At 40.0% G+C, this 17523-nt stretch overlaps 2 protein-coding genes across 5 annotated transcripts in view; both read right to left on the reverse strand.

The window, feature by feature from the left end:
• KIAA0408 (KIAA0408 ortholog) overlaps positions 1-11764 on the reverse strand; it is a 36552-nt gene extending 24788 nt beyond the window's left edge. For both annotated transcript variants that reach the window (XM_019831179.3, XM_045058013.1), the window contains exon 1: positions 11633-11764. The gene's annotated coding sequence lies outside the window, so the exon portion shown is untranslated. The remainder of the gene's footprint in view (positions 1-11632) is intronic.
• SOGA3 (SOGA family member 3) overlaps positions 11629-17523 on the reverse strand; it is a 44850-nt gene continuing 38955 nt past the window's right edge. The window contains exons 6-8 of one of the 3 annotated variants that reach the window (XM_023254328.2): positions 13366-14541; positions 12565-12603; positions 11805-11939 (exon numbers count right to left, since the gene is read on the reverse strand). In XM_023254328.2, coding sequence (XP_023110096.1) covers positions 12592-12603; positions 13366-14541 — 1188 coding nt within the window. In that variant the 3' untranslated portion in view covers positions 11805-11939; positions 12565-12591. Of the gene's footprint in view, positions 11940-12564; positions 12604-13365; positions 14542-17523 lie in introns of all 3 variants that reach the window. The other 2 variants (XM_019831178.3, XM_045058012.1) reach the window with 2 other exon arrangements.

Below are 17523 nucleotides of genomic sequence, written 5' to 3' on the forward strand. Positions count from 1 at the left end.
AAGTTAGTTTGTTTCTGCCTCTAACCTTACCAGGACAGGAGGATAATCCTGGGGTGGGGCAAGGGATTGCCCCAAAGGACCTCTACAGAATTATCTAATAACATTGTTCCCCCTACACTCTCTTCCATTCCAAACCTCTTAATTTCCATGAGTCCTTTGTGAATTGAATCAAGACTTTTCTAAATCCTATCAGAACTTCAGATAATATGCAGCTAAGTATGGGAGAAATGATGTTGGGCTATACTCTATAGTATCACTCAATAGTACCTATTCGAATGCCCCCCTTCCATGGAAGCCCCAATAATTATTTATTGCAGGTGCTTCCATCTGCTTCTTTTCATGGTAAAACCGACCTTAAATTACACAGAATCCAAAACTAGGGAGAGACACTGACAAGAATTTCACTCCAGGTATATCACTTATTCTAGTATTTACCAACCCTTTTGTGGAATAATTTTTTTTGTATGTAGTAGCTTCAATTTCCATGCTGTATTATATACCCAGAAGATGAAAGCATACAAAGGCAATAAATATTCAGTGCAGATGCTTTTGAATCTTTCCACTAAAAACTTTTAAGAAAACTTTGAGAAACATTCCTACTGGTATGTATGTAAAACGAATGGATTAAAGAGACCGATGCTGGTATATTCAGCCCTTTAATGATATTCAGATATCTTGAAGTGCCTGACATTTTCAAGCAGCTATCAGAATGGCTGAAAAACATTATGGCAAAAATGCAATTTGTTGTATACTCTAGATTACTTTAAACCATTTCAATATTTACACCTTCAAATATGAAATTGGCCCAAATAATTGCTCTGTATATTGAAGAGAATTTGGAAGAATCATGCATATCTGGTGACATACTGATCCTAATTCAAAGTATAGCTAAGGGATAAGGACATGTATAACATAATATTTAATGTAAAGTAAATGCAGCAACATGAGCTGCTTCAAGAATCATAAAAGAGAATCCTGAAAAGGATTTGAAAAGGTCTACATGCATAATGATATTAGGCCACAAACTAAAATATTTTGGAAAGGGTGAAAAAGGAATATTGAGTACATAAATGTTTCTAGTTGAAGGTGTTTCTAGATTTAGAGAATTCTAGAGCCAGAAAGAACCTCTGAAGTCATCTAGTCAACCCTCTCATTTTATAGCTGAGGAAAGAGGCCTTGATGTTAGGTCATCTGCTTAAGGTCACAGAGCCACTTACTAGCAAAGCCAGGAATAGAATTCTGGTCTTCTCATTCTTGGTGGAGTGCCTTGAAGTTTAAAATTCCATGGAGTTCAAGGGAAGGGAACAGAACCCAGGGATAGGGGGTTGGGGCATGAGAGGTTGAATTCTGGCCTTGTCAACTTTTAAATGCAGTTTTCTGTTAAGTCCATATGAGGGAGATGACATTCCATCTTCCAAGTACAACACAGGAATCAAATAGCAGAGTATTTACCTTGATGACAGCTTGTCTAAAGAGGCTGTGTCTTGAGATAATATAAATCTTGGGTCAAAATGCAAAGACAAATGGATTTTCATTTAGTGGTTGAAGGAAATCTGGAAATAGACGCTCCAATTTTGCCTTTAGCAGGCCAGTACACATTTAATTTATAGTTTGCATCTAAGTGATGATTTTGAAGCATCACAAAGTAGTTATTTATTTAGTCTCTTTATGCTGTGACAACTATGGTTGTGTATGAGGCTGGGTGGCTTCTGACTTCTTGCTTGTATAGTTTTTCTGTTCCTTTCCTTTTCTTCTTGAACCATATCTACCAGTTGAAAGGGTACTGTGTTTCTACTTTCCTTGGCAAGGAGATGGAAAAAATTGGAAAAGTGATGACTTTGAAAAACTGAACTCAGGGCGCCTGGGTGGCTCAGTCGGTTGAGCGTCCGACTTTGGCTCAGGTCATGATGTTGCAGTCTGTGAGTTCGAACCCCACGTTGGGCTTTGTGCTGACAGCTCAGAGCCTGGAGCCTGCTTCAGATTCTGTGTTTCCCTCGCTCTCTGCCCCTCCCCCCATATGCTTTGTTTCTCTGTCAAAAATAAACATTAAAAAAAAAAAAACTGAACCCATTCAAATGCATATTAAAATTTAGATGCTCTTACAGATGTCATATTTAAAATAATCCTTTCCTTTAGAATAATGCACGTTTTGCAATTTTCATAATACTTTATGATATAGGATCTCAGTTGCTTAGCAGGACTCTCTTGACTCTTAAATTATCTTCCATTTCTAGGGAGAGGTCTTGGGCACTCCAATTAGCATTCCGTGTAACAAATATCTGTGAGCACCAACTCTGTGCCAGGTATACTGTCAGACCCTAAGGCCCAGAAGAAGAATAAGATAAATCCTTGTTTGCAGCAAGCTTGGTCAACTCTGAAGATTCCTGAAATGTAACCTGTGGCATTGACTGTCCACATTCTGAGCAGCCCACGACCTTGAAATAAACTTATAAATGAAAGCAAAGAGCCTCTCCTGGTGGTCCCCATTCCATCAAGGTGACCACAAACTTGTGGCACTCCCAGACTTACTGGACACTGCAATCACTCAGAGAATTATATATAAAAAAAAAAAATATGAAAGCTGGAACTTGCCCTCAGATTTTTGGAATCAGGTCATCCAGTGATGAGGCCAAGGTTTCTAATTTTTATAAAGTTCCACAGCTAATTCTGTCAAATTTGGTCCTGTGTTATTTTAGTCCTAGAATGACAGAGTTTGGATTTTGTGTTAGTGATAGAAATATAATTTTGATACTTATACAAGAGTCTGTTTTGGTTTATAAAATTATAAGAGTCACACACAGAGTATTTATTACCCATGAAAGTTACATATTTAGATTGTTGTGTTTCAGTGAATGTGCTTATTTTTCCAGTGCTGGATGTCTTCCCTCTGGAATCATGGGATGCTGGCTCTCTCTTCTTTCTGAGGGCTGGTGGCATGTCAACAGAGTTTTTAGCCAAGCAGATCTGTCATGGGGCTTATGTACAGGCATTTCCAGATGACAGAAATATTAAAAAAAGAAACAGTTTTAAACTATCTGTTCTTTTTAAGTACTGGTCTGTATTCTGAAGAAACAAAACATAAAAACATTTTAGAAGTATGGGCTATTTAAAACTAGAGATAGATCTTGCTTACTGTTCTCAAATTAGTTTTTTGCATCTCATTATATTATTTCCAGATTCTTGAGTTAGGAGATTTTGATAATGATGACAACAATATCTAAATAAAAGGACTGACTGTTCTAGGGCTACCTCTTATTCTAGAAAAGAACCTTGGGAACGTCGGTCCACCACAAGAGGGCTGCCCTGAGTCACTTCTGTCTGGAAGGAAGTTCTAGCAATACTGTGGGGCTGAGAGAGGCCATTTAGCCAGTATAATTTGAAGATACAGCAATAAGTCCCCCGCCTTCTCCGAGAGTTGCTAGCCCACATATACCTTCTACCACAAATGTTCAATTTATCATCATTAGGTGGTAGCACTATATTTCCCGTTTGTGACTGTCTAATAAAATTTCATTGACAGAAGAAGCAGTTACATCTTGGCTAGTCACATCTTGGCACATAAAAGAAGAGCTCGAACACAGAAGCGACTGGAAGGAACAAATAAATATAGGTAAGCTTTGACTACAGCCTGGGAAAAGAATCCGTTTCACAAGACATGGAGTGGGGAGACAGAGGGAAGATCAGAACAGGATGCTGTATGGGTGGGTGCCCAGGTGGAAAGAAATGTGACATCATGGTGTGGGAAGGTACAGTAAAAAAATCTAAAGGTAAGGGTATATAGACAGGCCATAAGCCCCAGTTCAGTGCAGCCCTGCCCCTACTCAATCAGAGCACTCTCTGGAGCCCCCAGACTCATGGCCAACACCAAGGCCTCTCAATAAGTCCACATGAGACAAAAACACAGTACCCACAAGGCTGTGCTTGCCCTGACACTATATTCTTTTGTTGATGTTGTTGCCATTGAAATATTTTGCACAGGAAAACTCCCATGACTTCATTCTTATCTATTCTGAGTTTACCCTGCTTGTCTGAATCTATCCACTTTCTACAAATATCAGTACTTCAAACAAATAGCTACTTATGAGCAAACTATATTCCCTCTAAGGTGAGGACATGAGTTTGTTCTCTTGAAAAGCTTTCTCACCTCAAGATTTGTGACATCCAAGGCTGAGGGATCCTTAATTTCCGTCAATACCTCCTTTGGCTGCTTCACTGTGGCTTTTCTCCCTATATGGAATCTAAGCAGTTAGAGTAATGCTAAGACCCTCCATGCAGTGGCCCTGGTGCCTCAGCAGATATGCAATTCCTTTCAGAAGGTATAGGAGCTCAGATTCCTGGGAGTCACCTAAAATCCAGAGTAAATTAGTTTTGCTGACTTGTTAACTTCTCCTTCTGAAGTTCTAAATGACTGACTGAAGCTGACACCTAAGTTGTTCTATTTAAAAAGTTGAGGTATATGAGGGTGCCTGGGTGGCTCAGTCAGTTAAGCGCCTGACTTCAGCTCAGGTCATGATCTCACAGTTTGTGAGTTCGAGCCCTGCATCAGGCTCTGTGATGACAGCTCAGAGCCCAGAGCCTGCTTTGGGTTCTGTGTCTCCCTCTTTCTCCGCGCTCCCCTGACTCATGCTCTCTCTGTCTCTCTCTCAAAAATAAATAAACATTAACAAAAATTTAAAAAGTTGAGGTCTGTTTTCCCTATCCGGGAGTTAATGATACAGAGGAAATGAGATGGATTGTGCAAAAGTTGCACATGTTCATGAAAAACAAGAAAGGGAATTATAAAGTAGATGCTAAGTGGAGTTTTCTGACTTTAAGAAAACCCAGTCGCCCCGTAATAATAGACTCTATCAGGTATATTTCAAAAAACAAGCTCTTAAATTCCCTTTCCTTTGAGGGAATTTGAGGCCAGTACGGAAACTGATACGCTTCTTTCTGCCCCTCACACCCTCTTAATTTTCAACGCATAGGTTAAGGCAGGTACTTTCAACATGAACTTAAAAGAGCTGACTTGTGGACTTTCAAGGTACATTATGTTGGACAACCTCAGAGAGGAACAAATGCTATTTGCCAGCCTTTGATAATCACTTAATGCGTCTTGTTTGTTAATGTACACATTTAAGCAACTCAATTCAAAGAACTCAGAAGGGACTACAGAAAATAAAGAACACACTTTTTTCAGAATCAATCATTTCCAGAGCTCCATCTCTGGCGTATGCAGTATAAAAATTCCTGAAATAGTTGCACCATTTCTTCTCTCTCTCTTTTTTTTTTTTTTAAGTTTATTTATTTTGGGAGAGAGAGAGCAAGAGCAGGGGAGGGGCAGAGAGAGGGAGGGAGAAAGAATCCCAAGTAGGCTCTGAACATTAGCGCAGAGCCCTACACGGGCCTCAAACTCATGAACCACGAGATTACGACCTGAGCAGAAACCAGGAATGAAACGCTTAATTGACTGAGCCACCCCAGTGCCCGGCTGCACCTTTTCTTAATGCTGTCAGGATATTTGCATTTTAGGAAGTGAATTAGGGTTCTAAAGTTTTCTAAAAGGTTCTAATTTTTAAATTTGTGCTATCCTCCATATTTAATATTTAATATTTATTTTGGTATAAGATAAAAACTTTTATTTATTTAACATATCTAAGAATATACTAATAACTTAAAAGAAAAATAATCAAAACAAAAGCAAAATATTATGAACTGAGCTTGAATTATGGTTTAGAACATTCTAAAACACAACATGAATACTTTTTAAAAGGCTGAATAACTGCTAAAATTCACTATATATTCTTATATCACAGTAAAGTTTATATTTATAAAATTTTGTGATTTTTATTTTCAGATATTGAGTTTTGATGGTACCCTATTTTGAAAAATAGCTAGAGAAAAACTTACACAACTATGAACTAAAAGCATTTTGTAATTTTAACAATGAAACTGAATAATCAGGAAATGTCAGCATATTTAAGTTTATTAAATATAAACATCTGAGATATACAATGAAGCTCTTTAGGACGATATAGCCTGGCTTAACAATGGGCAGTGAAAAGTAGAAATTTCTGAATTTCTCCTCTTTTTTTAAAGAGGTGGTTGTCACCCCTACTGCTCCTATTCTCTGATCAAGTGAAGTTATAACAGTACTTGAAAGTTGCTCCTGGAAATGTTTAAAAATTAACTCACAGCTTCACTAGGAAAGTCACAGAGTTATTTTAAAACTGAGAGTGAGTAGTGTAGAGTGAGTGACTGAGTCTCTAAGCAGAGAAGGCATGGATTGAAATGTATTTATTAGGTTCTATGGAAAGGATCTTAAAAGAGTCTATGATTCTGAACAGACTGTCAGAAGGACCAACATTTAAAACAGCTACCATCACTTCCCTGTGTCCCAACTGATCACACAAAAGTACTACTGAGAAGCATTTGGTATGTTATCACATTTATTATTGCCTCTATAAAGGATTTCCTGTCATGTCCAGGCCATAAAGCTTTCTTACTCTGTATGAGTTTCCCTTTGGAATCCCACAAGCTATTGAGAATACCAGGACGTACTCAAAGGTTAATCTAATCAAAATACGGATGAAATCACTTCCCCTACCAAAGCTAGTTCAAAACTACAGAGAATCAAAATGATCTCTCATTAGACCTGATTGGTTTATAACTAGAGTTTAAGCAGTAGTGTCTTCGTGAATACTATTTTTGAGTTGTACCAAATTCCAGCAGTTTAACGAGCAGCCAACTTTTCTCACTTTGTGATATCATCCTCCACTACGTTCTCCTCAGTCCTTGCATTCAATGAGTGCATCTGACCTGAAGCATGACTCCGAGATGGAAGCAGGCCTTAGTTCTACTGGAAGACAGCTGCGAATGCTGCACCAATATGGAGTTCAGACTTAGTTACCAAGCTGACATTCCCTGGCAGCCGATTAAATAACCATATCCCACTCTACCACACGAATTGAAGTGGAAGTTGGAGAATGCAGGCCAATACACATTCCAGGCTCAGCACTGAATTTTCTTTTGTTTTATGAGTTTGAGTAGTTCTGCTTAAAAATAGCCAACTAAATTTTTTTCTTAAATCCAGGCCAAATTACCAAAGACACTCCTTCCTACGCCCAAGAATGTGCATGCAAGGGAATTTTCTACACCAAGGTTTACTTGTTTGAATTATCTTCAGATCTAAGGATGAGGCTGGTGTTTTGATCAGCCCAGACCTGTCTTGGTTAGCCTCTCCTTTCTTATTCAGGCCACAAGACATGTTGAGGTATATGTAGCACCCCTGTATTTGTTTATTTACAGTATCATTCCATCCAAGAAAGCCTCAGGATTTTATTGTTTTCTTGGGGAAATCTAACATGCTGTCAAGTGTCCAAAATAAATTGCAACCACAAGCCTTTTTGTTTTTACACTGGTTTTACACTTAAACAATTAGCTGTTTACATATCTGTCCTGGTCAGGCAACCAATAAAAAGTACTAACAGAGTAAAAACCAAATTTTACTTTGTACCTAACAGCCATCACTTTACAATGTTTGTTAAACAGACAAAGGATCTATGTAATCTGCTGCATTATCACATCTCTTGTGTATGCTTTCTCATCTTGGTTTGGATGGTAGAGTCAATTGGCACTCATCATTCCCGGAGCGTTTGTAGTGCACCACATGGGAAGCTTTGTGGCAGAGATAACTGTATAAAAATCCACAAAATGGTAGATTGTCAGGGTGTATGTGTGGGGTCATCTTGAGGCTTTAATGGAGCACATGCATGTGCCTATATCGCCAGGTGTGTGCATGACCCTGCACATACACACTGCCCATGTTCATTTTCCTTTCTGTCACATATTATTCCTATTTGTCTACTCTGATTATGTATGTTGATTTTGAGAACCTGTATTTAGAGTTTTCTAACACTGCACCACTGTGGAATTAGAACCACTTTGTCACAGTGACAAGGGCAAATAATGAAACTTTAAGGTCTACTCAAACCTAGACAACTTTTGATTGTATATAGTGGGTATCACATAGCTTACCCTAGCTTTGGTTTAAGCTGTGTGTACATATTTTAGATAACTCAAACATCTCAAGAAATGATTCTTCAGGGTTTAAGAAAATACAAATACCTGGACTCAAAAATTCAGTTTCAGTTAGTGAGGTAGGGCCTCAATTTTAGAAACATACTAAGGGGGCGCCTGGGTGGCGCAGTCGGTTAAGCGTCCGACTTCAGCCAGGTCACGATCTCGCGGTCCGTGAGTTTGAGCCCCGCGTCGGGCTCTGGGCTGATGGCTCAGAGCCTGGAGCCTGTTTCCGATTCTGTGTCTCCCTCTCTCTCTGCCCCTCCCCCGTTCATGCTCTGTCTCTCTCTGTCCCAAAAATGAATAAACGTTGAAAAAAAAAATTAAAAAAAAAAAAAAAGAAACATACTAGGAATGCTGATGTGCAGATAGGATTGAAAACCACTGATCTAGATACTTAGTTCTTGATCCTTCTTCTCACAATAAAGAAAGTTAAAATTCTCAAGCCTGTTTCTTAAAGCCACACAGTGTAGTTCATATCCATGATACTTCTGAAGTGAACATGTGTGCTGCATATCATGCTTCGTCAGAGGGACAATATTAACAATTTGGGTGGGACAATTATTTGAGATTATGACTCGTTTCCTCTTACTGCCAATGGAGCTTCTCCATCATTGTCACAACTCATAACACCTCCATTAACCACCAAATGTTCCATAAGTACCTGAGAATCATTGCTTTGGTGGATGTATCTGGCTTCAAAGGCAATAAACATTTCAGATACATTTCAGCCATTAAATATTTACTTTCAGTTCTGTTGACAAAATGGTCTCACTGAGATGGCAGACTTGAGGCTTATCACAGATCTAACACACAGACTTTGATATTTAAAGTGGTTGTTTCCACTGAGATTTTTTTGTAAAGTAAACTTGAATGATTTGATCGAATCAGTGATTGAATGATTGATTAAATATAGCATTTACCTTATTTCATTTCTTCTTGTCATTAAGTTCTTTTTTTTTTTTTTTAAGTTTATCCATTTATTTTGAGAGAGAGTGCATATGAGCAGGAGAGGGGCAGAGACAGAGAGAAAGAGAAAAAGAACTCCAAGCAGACTCCGTGCTGTCAGTAAAGAGCCATACACAGAGCTTGATCTTGTGGCTGTGAGATCTGAGTTAAGATCAAGAGTCAGATGCTTAACTGAGCCACCCAAGTGGCTCGTGACATTCTACCTAGCCTTTTGTTTTGTTTAATGTTTATCTATTTTTGAGAGACAGAGACAAGACAGAGAGTGAGTGGGGGAGGCACAGAGAGAGAGAGGGAGACACAGAATCTGAAGCAGGCTCCAGGCTCCCAGCTTTCAGCACAGAGCCTGATACGGGGCTCAAACTCATGAACCATGAGATCATGACCTGAGCCAAAGTCAGGTGCTTAATTGACTGAGCCACCAGGCGTCCCATCTACCTAGCCTTTTGAATCTCTAAGATGAAAAGTCAGAAGTACATAGTGACAGATTCTGTTGACTAACTACTCCTCACTCCAGATCTCTCTTCCTTCCAGAATAAAACAAAATAAAAACCAAAAAGAAATTTAAAAACATGGAGATTAAGAGCAGTTATTTTTAGTACAATTCTGTGCTTTATAGAATTAAATGAAATTTAACATACAATTTTCAGTTCTCAATAAATGTTAGCTATTATTTATTATCATCATCTAGTTATTTGATTGTTAAAGATGTATTTATGTTCTCTTTCAGCATTGTGTAGATAAGGGATTAGGAGCATGCTCTGACCAAATCTGGCAAAGCTATTTCATGTAAATGGATTACCTTCACTGTTAGAAAGCTCTCTAGAGGAGGTCCCTTTCTTCAACTTACTATTTATTTTAATTATTAGTAATTTATACATATTGAGATTTCCCTTGTAAGTTTAAATATATATATATATATATCCATGTATTTTTAAAAGGATGTGGTTTTTCACTTATTTTTTCTTTTTTTCCCTTTTTTTCTTATTTTTTCTTTTCAAACTTTTATTTAAACCCTAGTGAGTTAACATGCAGGGCAATATTGGTTTGGGGAGTAGAATTCAGTGGTTCATCACTTTCATACAGCACCCAGTGCTCATCATCACAAGTGTCCTCCTGAATACCTATCACCTATCTAGACCATCCCCCACTCACTTCCCTTCCTCAACTCTCAGTTTGTTTTCTATCTGTAAGAGTCTCTTATGGTTCATTTCCCTCTTTCTTCCCCCAACCCCCATATGCTCATCTATTCTGTTTCTTAAATTCCACAGATGAGTGAAATCATTTGGTATTTGCCTTTCTCAGACAGACTTATTTCACTTAGCATAATACACTCTAGTTCCATCCGTGTCATTGCAAATGGCAAGATTTCATCTTTTTGATGGCTAATATTCCATTCCATCTTCTTTACTCATTTATCAGTCAGTGGACACTTGCACCCCAAAGTTCAAAAGCAACATTATAAATAATAGCCAAACTATGGAAAGAACCCAAGTGTTCATCAACTGATGACTGAATAAGAGCAGTTATTTTAAACTGAATTGTCAACTATTGTGAAGTTTTTTCCCTTCTTCTTCCTCTTCTTCTTCTTTTTAATTAATACTCAAAGGGAAATGGAGGTACTGGGGGATGAGGATTCAGGAGATTGTTACTAGAACCAATTTTCGTAGTAGAGCAAAAATTTTCCAATGTTATTCTTGATGCTGAAGTGCAAGATACCTCACTTTACCACAGATTTTCGTATTCACCAACCAACCTGCAAACATTTCTGAGTACATAACTTCCACAAATGTTGGTATTTCTGAATCTTGGTGGCAGTGGTGCATTCCAGCTTTCTATTGGGTAAATAGTCAATAAGATGGACAGAATAGGACATTTCAGATATATGGAACCTATCTGGGCCATTTTAAGGATGAGGAGAAAGGGGGATGTTCAGTTTCACCTGAGTTTATACTAGAGATCCACTCCCGCTGGAACTCTGCTACTGGCCTTGCATTGCAATTTAATGAAATTCTAGAGAATGACCATATTTTCCTTACTCAACTGTCTGCTATGGAGGCAGTTCTGTGTGGTAATCTATTTATTATAGAGGACAGAACTCCAGACAACACATCTAATCAGCAATGAATGCCAAGTATAATAGGTAAAGGCAGAAATGGCTGTTTTGACTGGAACTGGTTAAATGCAGTAGGAGGGCTATAACCATTTTCTCAATGAACTAAGGCCTAATTCACTCTCATGCTTCTGAACACATCTTTTTAGACAGAATACCACCAGCATTGCAATAAATTATTGAGTTTCTGTGATGGTCACATTTCATTTGTTCACCATAGTTTTCATTGCCATTTACTGGATATCAAAACTAGTTAGTCTGATAGAATCTAGCAAAGTTACTTTATAAATCTGTCTATATTTTGAAATGTGACACCAACTCGTGAATGTCTAGGTTTTCAATTATCATAATAGTCAACTGCTGAGAAATAACTGACAGACTTAGTCAATTTTTACAACCATTCTTACGATTATCTATCAAGAAGAGTACAGCTTAACGTGCAAAAGAAAAATATTACAATGACTTATATAAAAAAAGTCACAATTACGTCCTTACCTGAAATACTTTAATGCTTGGGCTTCTTATTGAATTTGGTAGTGGTAAGAGGTGTCTTTTTAAAGAAATAAGCAGTCTTCAGTGTTTTTATAGCATTGATTACTACAGAAATTATACTTCTTTTACTTCTTGTCTTGAAGGGTGAACAAAATAAACAAACTGAAAATACTACAATGAATGGTAAATGATGAAAGATTTACAGTACAAAAAACAGTGTAAAAAGGAAGACAAGTTTAAATATTGTTGTGTAAGAAAGTGATGAAAATAATACAAGAATGAGAATAAGTAAAATGATAGGCTGGAACATCTGGGAAGGTAAATGCAGAGACAAAGAGAAGAGTTAATTAATAATTTTTAAAACTTAAATTTATATTAACTAATCTAAGCATTCATCCAGTTTAAGATGAAGAACCCTCCCTTAAGCCTAGACTTACAAAATCTGAAACCTCTTATTATTATACACAGTGCTCTCTCCCACTCTGATCTCTATTTTTCCCCCTGAAGGTACAATTGAAAACCCACATGCTCAACGTGTTCAAAAATCTGCTACAAGGAAACTAAAAACCAACTATTTGACATAATTAGAGAAAAAAAATAAGCTTTAACATTTCAAAATCCAACAAGTTGTATCATAAAACTTTTTTTTCATAGCAAAGCAGAGCAACATGCAAGGTAAATAAGCAATAGGGTTGCAATTTTTCTAGTTGTGACTAACAGGCAGTTAATTTAATGTCATGCTTCTGTGTAGAGACTGATTTTCGAGTGTAAATCTCTTGCGTGTCTTAAAAGCCATGCATGCTCTTGTACTTCCGTGGCTTCTCCAATGGATACTGGACAGGAGGCTTGCCAGAGAGGTAGCAGTGCCTATGTTTTACAAATTCTCTTTTATGTGGTTAATTCTGACAAAATGCATGGGTCTTTGGCCACCATACCTGGCTAGAGCAGCTCAGTCCAATTCATCAGTTGTGCCTCTACAAATTAGGATGAAGGAAAAATGCTGGTTTTCCCTGTTCGGGAATAGTTATTACTATTTCTTTGAATTAGCGTTGCGTTAAAGCTAACGTAAAACACTCCTTCCCCAGTCCTGAGATTCTCAGCTAGAGAGCTGACAGTGATGTGTTTCTAGAAATAATCATCATGTTACCACCATTCGTGGCAAAGGAGAGGCTTCCAGTTTTTCCTCTTGGTGGGGCTCTAGACACAATATCACCTCTCTTTACTGCGGGTTTGTACATCTGTCAGTAGTTATACAATACTCCTGGATATTTAGTAATGAAAAAAAAATTACTTTAAACCCAACTTGAATCTTGGGTTTAATCTTGAACCTGCAAATCTACAACTGAAGATTCCCATTTGGGATCTTCTTGCAGCTTGATCAGTTGGAATCAGTAGAGTAGTACCGAACATGCTGACAAATAATGATGTATCTTCAACATCCTTTAATCTTGACACAAAAACTGAGGGGGTGTGTGCACATTTCCTTTTTAAACACAACAGTGGGGAGGTCGTTACTAAGTGACTGGGTTATGGAGACCTGAGGCCTGAAGAAGGACAGTGTGAGAAAACAGTGTGCTGTGGGGCCACCAAGCCCAGTGAGGCTCTGAGCGGGGGGGAAGGGGGGGGGGTCCCTAAAGCGGGGCGTGGAGGTCGGTGCGCGGAGACGCCCCGCCAGGGACCACGAATCCGCGGACCTGCCTCGCCATCGCCGTGGCTCGCAATAGGCAGAACTGTACCTGACTCACGGATATGGGCTCCTCGGCGCCGCGGTCTTCCGCAGACTTGGGCACCTCCAGGCGGTCAATGAAGGTCTGCAGCTCCTTGCGGAAGGCTTTCATCTGCGCGTTGATGCGGTAGAGCAGCTCGTGCTCGCGGATGCGGCTGCCGTCGTCCTCCTCATCCATCAGTCCGAACAGGTCCCCGTTGGCCACGTAGATGCGGGCCTCGGTGATGATGGTGCTGGTGTCGGCGATGAGCCGGTCGATGGTCTTGCCCAGGCGCTCGGCCTCCGAGCGGATGTCCTTCATCTGCTGCCGGTCGGAGAAGCTCTTGGGCCAGGGCCCGGGCGCCGCGTAGAAGGAGCGGGTGGGCGTCAGGCAGCGGATGTTGCGCACCTCCTCCGAGTCGCTCTCGCCGCCGATGGGCCCTTCGCGCTTGCGGTGCGGCGGCCGCGAGTCGTCGTCGCTCTCCTTCTTGCCCGCGTCGCTCTCGGCGTCGCTGTCGCGGGGGCTGCCGCGGATGCCCAGGTGCGAGGCCAGGTCGTAGCGCTGCATGTTGGACATAAGCACGCGGTTCTCGTACTGCAGCTGCATGACCTTGCCGCTGAGCTCGTTGATCTGCAGGCGTGCCGCCTTCAGCTCCTCCTGCAGAGCCTCGGTCTTGGCGCTGTCGTGGTGCCGCGCGCTCTCGTGGCCGCCGGACTTGTACTTGTACTTGTTGAGCTCCGCCGTGATGCGCTTGTTCTGCTCCTCCAGGTCGGCCACGTTCCGCCGCAGCAGCTCCGTCTCGTCTTCCACCAGCTGCAGGTGCTGCCGCAGCTCCGACAGGGATTCGCTCTGCTCCCTCATGAGGGGGTTGGCCGAGCCGTTGAAGTCGTCCCCCCTCAGGTCGTCCAGTTCGGCCTTCAGGCCTCTGTTCTCCACCTCCAGTTCGACGATTTTCCTGCCCAGGATGTTGGCTTCTTCCTCCACCAGTCGCAGCCGCAGCTTGAGTTCAGCCTCCCTGGTGCTGGGAGGGCCCCCCGCTTCTCCTTTGGGCAGAGGACTGTCCAGATCCCCATAAAAGGATCTGTACTTCTGAAGCTCGTGTTCGAATCTGTCCTTTTCTTTATCAATCTTGGCCATCTTCTTTCTCATCAAAGCGGCTTCTTCCTTCACGAACTGCAGCTGGCATTTTAGATCTTCATTGTCCTCCTCATTTGAGGAAAAGAAGGGAAGAGGAATAGATCATTTTATGTAAATCGAGAAAACAAAGAGGACACCTGCAAAAATACTGGCTTTTTCTTGTAATTAAGATTCAATGAGAGAGAGACAAAGCGCGAGAGAAAAGTAGATGACGTATACTTTCTACAAATCATTTAAAATTATTTGGCAGATAAAAAATTAGGACAATAGCACATCCTGGAAACAAAAAGAGAAAGAAATATAAAAAGAGAAACACTGTGGTCATCACTATTCAGCGATTATCATATGTTGTAACTGCACACAACTGTTGGGATGTCATTTCAATAACGTTTGTTTCGTATGTTTTACATGATATGAATTCCCCTGTCTATAAATATATGTGAAACCTATTCCCTGGAAGGAACGTGGACTTAACATGCGCTCACTACCATTTACTGAGCACTGACTCTCAGCCATTTTCTGTAAAGTTCTTTATACATGTGACCTAATTTAATGTTAGTAAACTTACTAAGTGGTATTCATTGAAATACTTGGTTTAAAGATGTTCAATAACTTGTTCAAGGTTACAGAGCTGGTAAGTGGCAAAAGACAAAGGTGAAATTTGAATTCATTTCTGCCTGACTCTCAAGCTTATGATCACTCTAAATGGTCAACGAGGGTAATCTCTTCTTCCATTTTTATTCAAAGCAGAATTGCCTTTTAAAGGCGTTAAAGTAAGGGAATTTTAACACCGGCCTGGCACGTCCAAGGAGAAACTGGACAGTGTTTCATCCAGATCACTTGAAAAATAAAATGTATTCCCCATCAGCCTGAAATGGATAAAGTTGGTTCTGTCTGGTAAATGGACGGTAGCACAGGCTCAGAGCTAATATCAAAGCACATTTGTCCATGGACACATCTCCCAGAGACAGTTTCCCCAAACTCTCTTCTAAGTACATACTTTGGGTCACTTATGTAACTTCTGTGGGTTTTGTTTTCCTCATGTTTAAATGGAAATAAAAATGCCTTCCTTTCCCAGCCATGAGTCAGCGGTGCTTGAGATGAGTTGTGCTAAAGTAGCAGCAACCACTGGTGGTGAAGGTGAGAATAATAAGCTTCTGCCAGAGATGCTCATTAAATATGAGATGAAAGAGATAAAAAGATGGAGAGAGATGAAAGAGACGGAGAGAGCAGGGCACAGGTCTCCTGTCCTCCCATCTGCTAATGAGAATTAGTACGGAAGGGTTGAGAGCTGCTGAGTGTGCAGAGCCTGACCATCCCATTCTTTATATTATTATGCCCTGACATTAGCCCTGTGAGGAAGGTGATCTAGGTCTACTTTATAGAAAAGGGAGATGAGCTTCAGAGAGGTTAGTAAACCAGTAGAGCACAAGTTAATAAGTGACAGAGCACATCTGTATTCTGACTGATTCCAAAACTCTTATTCTTTCCACTGTACATGTTGCCTCTAGAAAAGCAGCCCAAGAAAAGAAAATTAGGATATTGGGGCAAAATTAAAAAAAAAAAAAATTAGATGTGTTGGCCTGTATGCTTTCCTCTAGAAGAGGTTTAGAAGAAAGGACAGAAGCACAGAGAAAAGACAAGAGAGAACCTCAGGAGCACAGCAAGAGAGAAGAATGAGAATGTATGTCACAGGAAGAGCTGACATGAGAATCCATTTCACAAGGGAAGAGAGAAGGTGCTTTGCAAGAGACTATGTGTTGGGCCTTCACACTAATTCAGTGAGGATAAAAGCAAGGACACATTACAATGTTTAATAGCACAGCAACAGGAGGAGCAAAGAGAACCCTGATGTTTCCAGCTTAGGTGTCTTGATGGATGAGGCCACTAATAACAGGGATAGAGAATGAGCCAAGAGGAGCAGGTATGAACACAACAGATCTAAGTGTATTAAACTGCTGTCTTTGAGGGATGTCAGTGGAGGGCCATCTAGTGGAAACATCTATCAACAGGCAAGTGGAATTTCAGGCCCAAGATGACAAAGATTATACTCTGACCCTGCAGAGACTTCAGGTCCAAAGGGGAGAACATGAGAATGCTTAGAGGTGATGGTTGAAGCTATGACAATGGCTTTGAAAGCAACCAAAGAGAGGAGGAAAAGAGAGACCCAGAAGAAATGGTTAAAGGTTTGGTGGGGGCAGGAGTCAAATATCATGTAAGAATTTGAAACGATGTTTGAATAGAAACGTGATGCAGCAGTATGCTTATCAAATATGCTTTTATATAGACTAGGCTTTGTTAGGAAGTAAGAGTAGGGGAGACCTGGGGGTTAGGTTGAGCTACACGTATGATAGAACTCCTTGATTGCAAGGCAAGGCATTTATTTGCTAGTAAAAAAAAAAAAAAAAAAAAAAAGTAAAATGCTGCGGTTTGAATCTAACCCAAACAGCAGTGGATGTGATATAAGCCACAGACTGGAGCAGAGTAACACCTTACTAGGCTATGTTAAGCAAGTATAAAAAGGAAGGATATCTGATTTGTGTATATGTAAGCTCTCCTGCCCAAAGGAATGAAAACATAAATATTATTTTAAGACTTGGACATATACTACATGTAACAAAGTCACTATGAGGGAAGGAGAATGATGGGCACGATAGTCACTATTTTTTATTTGTTTAAAAGAAATCTTCTCAAGATACAAAATGATAGTTTCTGCAGTGCTGAGAACTTAAGAACCCTGTATGCTAATGTGCCCTGCAGGCTCAGCCTGTAATCTAACTATTTGTAGCTGCATTTGCAACTGAGCAGGGAAATACTGTATGTAAATAATGAAAATGTTAAATCAGAGCTGGTAGGGAAAGTGTCTGGTTGACAGTAACTGAGCAGTACATGCTTGCTCTCATTTTCCACAGTGAATGCTAGGCAAGAAACATTGTAATGCTTTGAAATGAGAAGCACGTTGCCTCTTATTTTTGTGCATGTTAAAGACATACTCTTGTTTTTAAAGTTTATTTATTTATTTATTTCGAGGCAGGGGGAGGGGCAGAGAGA

The sequence above is a fragment of the Felis catus genome, chromosome B2 (genome assembly GCF_018350175.1).
Source record: "Felis catus isolate Fca126 chromosome B2, F.catus_Fca126_mat1.0, whole genome shotgun sequence".
Lineage (NCBI taxonomy): Eukaryota > Metazoa > Chordata > Mammalia > Carnivora > Felidae > Felis > Felis catus.